Source organism: Rhinolophus ferrumequinum, chromosome 17 (genome assembly GCF_004115265.2).
Source record: "Rhinolophus ferrumequinum isolate MPI-CBG mRhiFer1 chromosome 17, mRhiFer1_v1.p, whole genome shotgun sequence".
Classification (NCBI taxonomy): Eukaryota; Metazoa; Chordata; class Mammalia; order Chiroptera; family Rhinolophidae; genus Rhinolophus; species Rhinolophus ferrumequinum.
In genome coordinates, this window is record NC_046300.1 from 13,370,377 (window position 1) to 13,378,070 (window position 7,694).

The 7,694-nt window shown below is 41.2% G+C and overlaps 1 protein-coding gene and 1 pseudogene across 2 annotated transcripts; both read right to left on the reverse strand.

The window, feature by feature from the left end:
* Nucleotides 1-2,005: 2,005 nt before the first annotated feature.
* Nucleotides 2,006-7,436, reverse strand: CCR8 (C-C motif chemokine receptor 8). Of its 2 annotated transcripts, XM_033132765.1 has the most exons (3): nucleotides 7,336-7,380; nucleotides 3,694-3,746; nucleotides 2,006-3,143 (listed from the first exon to the last, which is right to left on the reverse strand). In XM_033132765.1, the coding sequence occupies exon 3, from the start codon at nucleotides 3,111-3,113 to the stop codon at nucleotides 2,052-2,054; it is 1,062 nt and encodes a 353-aa protein (XP_032988656.1). In that variant the 5' UTR covers nucleotides 3,114-3,143; nucleotides 3,694-3,746; nucleotides 7,336-7,380; the 3' UTR covers nucleotides 2,006-2,051. The 2 variants fall into 2 exon arrangements, with proteins under 2 accessions (XP_032988656.1, XP_032988655.1); XM_033132764.1 differs by lacking the exon at nucleotides 3,694-3,746 and having other exon boundaries at nucleotides 7,336-7,436.
* LOC117037053 (40S ribosomal protein S6-like) lies at nucleotides 4,924-5,658 on the reverse strand (annotated as a pseudogene).
* Nucleotides 7,437-7,694: the final 258 nt, after the last annotated feature.

The following is a 7,694-nucleotide window of genomic DNA, read 5'->3' on the forward strand; positions in this document are numbered from 1 at the left end:
GTTAGTGAAAGGTAAGTGGCGTCAGAAGACAGCTTCATAACCCTGTATAACCTTCTCATGTGAATCAGTTATGCATTTCACACATAGGGAAACCGAAGCACAGAACAGTTAAAGTAAGTTGCCCAAAGTTACACAGCTAGTACACGGCTATATACTGTGTATTTTTAGTACAGTAATAATTATCAACATTTTATGTGTCCAAAGAGGTTTACGGGTTACAGACTGGACATCAGGCTGTTCTGTGGAGCAGGAAGGATAGATGCCATCATCACCCCCTTCATCATCCTTATCTTATAGACGACTTTCTTGATGCTCAGAGAGCATTATGGTTATTTAACTGACCATAATGAAGGTTAAATGGTCAGTGTAGGCCAGCTTGTAAATGAAGGAACAGGGCCCAGGATGGGACTTCTGAGGTGTCCTTTGCATGGGACAACTCATGATTCAAAGAAGTATTCACAATGGAAAATAATGTAATGGAAAATTAATAAAAACTCTTTATGACAAATGTATAGGATACAGCCAAAGCAGTGCTTAGAGGGAATTTTATAGCTTTAAAGATGTTAGGCACGGCTGGAAGAATGAGTGGCCGGAGACCAAGATTGGTCTATTAGAATTTATTTGGCAAGTTTGAGCTGCGGGAGGTCAGGCTAGAGCAGAGGGAAAAGATGGTAACCTCCCCGAGCAAACAAGGGTGTGGAGTTTTATAAGAGGGGGAAACGAGGCTGTTCCCTCTTCAATGCTTCAGGGGGTTTTCATTGACAAAGGGTTTCAGGGCATGACCAAGCCCTCCAGCTACACCCTGGCTCCAGGTTGCCATCAGACTACCAGGCACACTGATCACAGGCCCCTAGGAGATAAAGCAAGACAGGATCAAGACAAGATGGCTTTGAAGATAAGGTTTCTGCTCCTGGCCTAAATATGGCTTAACAAAAGGCATCTTTCAGAAATGAACAAATGTTGACAATCAATAAGATTCCATTTCAAGAAGCTAGAATAAAACAGCAAATTAAAGCCAAAGGAAGCAGGTAAGATAAAGATAAGAGCAGAAATTAATGAAAAGACAAAAACAGAAAATCAAGAAAGCCAAATGCTGGTTCTTTGAAAACATTAGTAAAATTGATAAACCCCATCAAGGGAACAAAAAGAGAAAAAACATAAATGACCAATATTAGCAATGCAAAGGGACATTACTTTATATCCTCCTGCATTGAAACGACTATGAGAAGATATTAGGGAAAACTTTATGATAATATGTTTGACAACTTAGATGAAGTGGGAAAATTCCTTAAAAATCACAACTTCCAAAAGTGAGACGAGGAAAAATAGAAAATCTGATTAATGTCAATCTGTCAAAGAAACTGAATGCATAATTTGAATTCTTCCCACAGAGAAACCCTGGATGGCTTTACTAATTAATTTCACCAAACACTTAAGGGAGAAATAACACCAAATTTTGTACACAGACTCTTTCAGAGAGTAGTGGAAAAAGGAGTACTTCCCAATACATTTTTTTCACGTCAAACATGATTAGGACATTGTAAGAAGGGAAATCATAAGACAAAATCTCTTATAAACACAAATACAAAAATACTAAGGGAATCCAATTATTTATTAAAATGACCCCCAGGGAAAATACAGGTTGATTACCATAGAAAACCAATCAATGCAGTTCACCACATTAACGGAATAATGGAAGAAAGTTATACGATCACCTCAATAGATAAGGAAAAAGCATTTGATAAAAATTTAAGTTCATATATGACAAAGACACTTAGAAAACTAAAAAAAAACAAAAACCAAAAAAAACTTACAACCAACATTTTACTTAATAGCATAATATATAAACTATTTCCAGAAGATAGTAACAAAGTCTTTGAAAGTTGAGATTCACTTGCAGTAGTAGGAATTCATTTAATCTGAAATGTATCTTGTGTCCGTAACCAAATTTCCAAGAGTATCATTTCATGGCACCTCAGACTCCAATATAAATCATGTCTTTTGAAGGAAGAGTGGTGGTGAAAGCAGAAGCTCACCCTGAGACTCCCTCCTCACAAAATGTAGTCCGTGGTGGAGGAACGGAAGGAATGCTGAAAGGAGGATGATCTCTCCCAGCCTTCTCTGGGGACTTTTCTCCCTACGTAGAGGGAGATGTGGTTGCCAATTTTCTGAAATATTTCTGAGAGGTGTTTCTTGAACTTCTCACCCATGAAAGCATAGATAATAGGGTTCACACAGCAGTGAGTGAAGGAAATGGTTTCTGTGACATGGGTGGCATAAATCAGCCTCTGGCTCATGACACATCCATCCAAGATGTGCATGTTATGCAGGGAAGTGAGGAAGAGGACCACATTGAATGGGACCCAGAAGAGTAAAGATGCGATGACCACCAGAAGCACCAACTTGATGGCCTTGGTCTTGTTGTGGTTTTGGCAGCTCTTCAGATGGTGCAGGATGCTAATGTAGCAGAACATAAGGATAGTGAACGGGATCAACAGGCCTAAGATATTCATTTCAAAGTGGATGAACAACTTCCACTTCAAAGTCTGATGGTTGTAAGACGGGTAACACTGTAGGATGTCGTCTTCAGAGGCCACTTGGTAAAATACCAGCAGTGGGCTGGTGGCCATGATGGCGGTCAGCCATACTGCCAGGCTCAGGGCTGTGCCCAGTCTGGCTGTCCTCACTTTCATGGCATACACAGCATGGACAATTGCCAGGTACCTGTCTATGCTCATGAGGGTGATAAAGAACATGCTGCTGAAGAAGCCAATGTAATAAAAGCCAGACACCACCTTGCACATTACAGCCCCAAACACCCACTGGTAGAGCTGATAGTGAGTCTGAAAAGGGACGGAGAAGACAAAAAGCAGGTCGGACAGAGCCAGGTTCAAGAGGAACACATCTGTGATGCTCTTCAGCTTCTTGCAGATCACAAGGACCAGGATCACCAGGCTGTTTCCCAGAAGACCGAAGACAAACAGGAGGCAGTAAAAGATGACAAGAATCAACTTGCTCCCTTTCTGGATGAGTTCCCCATCACAGGGGCTTGAGATGATATCAGGATAGTAGTAGTCAGTTATTGTCACATTGGGCTCGAGTGTATAATCCATCAAGGCAGGAGGACCTGGTCACAGAGGCACCTAAGAGACATTCATTCCTTAAAAATGTTTTTATTTAAAAATATGGACTGAATGTGTCCCTCCCCCCAATTCATATATTGGAGTCCTAAAGCCCTGTTATGGACTAAATGTTGGTGCCCCACCCCTAAATTCAAAACGCATGATAGCTCAAGTCTCACCCTTAGCTGATTTAGATGATATGTAGATGAGACTTTTGACTGGGAATTGATGCTGAAATGGGTTAAGACTGTGGGGGATGCTGGGATGAAGTGAAAGTATTTTGTATGTGAAAAGGACATGAGTTTTGGGAGGCCAGAGGGCAAAATGTTATGGACTGAATAGTGTCCCCCCAAAATTCAGGTATTGAAGCCCTAATTCTCAGTGTGATGGGATTTGGAGAGAAGGCTTTAGGGACATAATTAAGGTTAAATGAGATCATAAGGGTGGGCCCCTGATCTGATTGGATCTGTGCCCTTATAAGAAGAGGACAAGAGACTAGAGTAGAGACCTCTCTCTCTTTGCACATGTGCAGAGAAAAGGTCATGTAAGGACAAACAGAAAAGACACTTACCAGGAACCCAATCTGTCGGCACCTTGATGATCTTGGACTACTGGCTTCCAGAACTATGACAAACAATTTCTGTCATTTAAGCTACCCAGCCTGTGGTATTTTGTCATGACAGCCTAAACAGATAAACTCAAAGGATATATAGGAACTCGCAGTTTCTACCCAAAAAAATTTTTTTAAAGATTTTATTGGGGAAGGGGAACAAGACTTTATTGGGAACAGTGTGTACTTCCAGGACTTTTTTTTTTCCAAGTCAAGTTGTTGTCCTTTCAATCTTAGTTGTGGAAGGTGCCGTTCAGCTTCAAGTTGTCCTTTCAGTCTTAGATGTGGAGGGCGCAGCTCAGCTCCAGGTTCAGTTGCCGTTACTAGTTGCAGGGGTCGCAGCCCACCATCCCTTGCGGGAGTCGAACTGGCAACCCTGTGTGTGGTTGAGAGGACGCACTCCAACCAACTGAGCCATCCAGGAGCTCAGTGGCAGCTCACCTCAAGGTGCCATATTCAATCTTAGTTGCAGGGGGCGCTGCCCACCATCCCTTGCGGGACTCGAGGAATCGAACTGGTAACCTTGTGGTTGAGAGCCCACTGGCCCATGTGGGAATCGAACCGGCAGCCTTCAGAGTTAGAAGCATGGAGCTCTAACTGCCTGAGCCACCGGGCTGGCCCCTACCCAAATTTTCTGTAAACCTAAAACTTCTCTAAAAAATAAAGTCTATTAACACTTTTTTTAATTAAAAATTATTGGGGTGATATTAACACTTTTTAAAAATTGAAAACTGCCTTAGCTGAATAAATAACACAGGGGGTTGGGTGGGATAAGAAAAGCCACATTTTAAAAACAAAATTTAAAGACCTATAGTTCCACAACCCATATATTAGCAACTGCTAACATATTGTTTATATTTATTTTTGGTTCTTTTTTCTTCATTTCCCTTCCTCCCTCCCTCCCTTCCTTCCTTCCTCCCTTCCTTCCGAATGCAATAGAGATGAAGCTAAAGTTTCCTTTAACTACAGTACACAACTTATCCCTACACCCCAATTTTATATGTATCATTTTAAGCAATTTCTCCCCTTACTTTTACATGCCAATATGTATCCATAAACTATATGATATTGTTGTGTTCACTTTTAACTCACATAAGTGGTCTAACATCACATCTTTCACATTCTTTCTTTTTTTTTTTTTTTTTTGAGATTTGATGTCTGACCTTATGTATTTTTTACTCTTAGAAAATCTCATTTTTGGCTGGACTCAGATGTAGAGGTAGAAGCTCTCAGAGAAGACAGCCTTCGTCTCTTGGCAATCTGTTCCTGGTATTTTTCTTTGGCCTCCTTCATCTTCTTGGCCAAAAATTTAACATATTCTATAGCCTCATTCTTATTTTTCTTAGCATAGTGTTTCTTAAGAGCAATATGCCGATGTTTCTGTTACAGGACACGTGGAGTAACAAGATGCTGAATCTTGGATGCTTTGGTCCTAGGTTTCTGACCTTTGTTTAGGGGCTTTCTCACAATATATTGGCAGACATCATCTTCTTTAGAGAGATTGAAAAGTTTGCGGACTCTGCTAGCTGTTTTGGGACGAGGCACAGTAGCTATGAGTGAGACCAAGAATATCTTTCTCCCCTATTTTCACAATGACCAAGTTGAGAACACTCAGCTTGGCATCCACAACGCAACTGCAAACAGATTTGCGCTTTCTTTCTCCAGTCTTCCTTGGTCTATAGCAGGAATTCTCCTTACTCAGGAGCAGGCGAACACAGCCGTGGGTCAAGATACCCTGCTTCATGGGGCAACCTTGTTTGTCATTCCCACTACTGATTTGAACCACATAACCCATTTTTCACCCAGAGCGTCCGCAGCAACTTCTGTGGCCACACGCTTCTCATAAAACATACAAAGTTTGCGTTCATCGTCCACTTCCATGAGTTTCTGGTGGCCAGTGGCCGGGAAAGAGAAGTTCAGCTTCATCCTGAAGTAGCTGATCGCCTCCAAGGTGCCACGAAAAAGAGGACATCTCTCATTTTCTATCTTGCTTTTCTTCCCCCAGCATGTTGTTTTAGAACTACAGCCATGCAATACTAACAAGTTTAGCTCATTCTTTTAGCTGCATTCACATGCACCATAAACAACTAATTTAAAAACGCAATAGAAAAAATGACCCCAGTCATACTGGCCACAAATACTGCTAGGCTGATTAAGAACAAACCTGATAAAAGCTGCAATTCAGTCATGTAAAGTTTTATAAAACTTCATTAAAGGACATTAAAGAAGACATGATTAATGGGAAACATGTACTGTATTTATGGAAAGGAAGACTCGACATTTAAAACGTGATAATTCTCAAATTGCTATAGACACTCAAGGCAATTTCAATCTAGACATTATTTGTCAAAGCCTTTGATTACTGAACGTTCAGGCACCCCTAGCCACGACGCCACCTTTCTATAATTTGAAATGCCAAGCAAGCTAGCCATTTTTAAGAATACTAATTTCATTTAAGTATTTACCCCCGCATATATTTTTTTAAAAGTTTCTGAAGTATGGAGGTGGGTCTTTTTAAAATTTTTTGTGGCCAGCATCTCTCAAAAACAATAGTCTCTCCCCCTACGTTTTCCTTCCTACTCGTCTTGTAGAGTTTTGTTGTTTTTTTTTTCCAAAAACAATTGGTTCACCTTCCTTTCCTTCTGCTCTCCTAACACCCTAGAATAAGAGTAAGTCCTCAAACCTGCTTTTTCCCAGGTCCCTCTCTAGTGACACTGAATCCACACTCCTCCAAGCTCTTTTGTCAGTACTATCCATGGGAAGTCTTACCAGTACCTACAATGTACTACAGTGAGCCAGGAATCTTAGCTGCATTGCAACATTTTTCTCTCCTGAATCCCTGTGAAGCAGGGATATTCATATATCCTTTCCATTTCTGGAGTTACGACTTTATCTGAACCGCAGAGCGCTCTGGCCAGCGCCTAAAGTTACCCAGTGAGTGGAAGGATAAAGCCGCGACTCAAAACCACATGTGTCTACCCCAAACCCTTTTTCTTTTCTGCATTTCTCCATGTTGTGGGTAGAGTAAAAAGCTCCAGTCTTGTGGAGTCTAGGCCACCTGACTTCCAAGTTCTAGATTACTTTATAGTCAAGTAAACTTGGCTTGTTTTTCAAACTGAGCTTCAGGTTCCTCATCTATTAAAAGGGGCTAATAAAGCTTTTCAGGGTTTGGTGAGAATTGAGTGAAATTATTTAAGTCAGCATCTAGTCAGGGATAAATGTTTGATTGCCAGCTTTCTTCCTGGAGAACAAAACCCACATGGCCTTCTGCTGTCTGATAGAAGCATTGTACTCAGCTCAAGGACGATCCCCCGATAACTATCTTTTCTTATCTACCTTCCCACTCTTGTAGGAGCTTTGACTCCTTCCTAACACCCTGAAGACAACACTGGCATGGCTTGCTTCCCTCAACTAGAGCTGTGGGGCAGCTACCAAGACATGCAGGAATGTGCACTCTGGCGACGTGCAAAGATCAAAAAACAAAAAGCACGTTTTATGCCAGATCTTTGAAATATTGACCTTCTTCTTCCCTCTTTCCCAAGGCCATAAAAGTGTCCCTGCCTACTTAGATCCTTCTTCCCCCAGGATGCTTTTAGTACATACCTTTTTAGAGCCTTTGTTTCAGTTGTTGCTTCTGTCTTGTCAGAGTCCTGAATCTCAAGGTATGAGAACAGCTCCTCTGAAGATACCTATCTGTGGTTGAGTGGTAAAATAGGGTTGGGTCTGTTGCTTTCTTTTCGTTTCTTTTAAGTCATGTTTAGATGTTTACCTTTTATATCCCTCACATAAAAGGGGAATATATGTGAACCCCCTCCCCCCATCCACTATCCCTCTGACATTGCACACAGCCATTACATTTCCACTGTCTCATCCTAATGCTGTACTCCGCTTCTTGTAAGCGTGTGTATATATATATATACACATACATACACATACAAACTTGTAGTTGACATACATTGTTG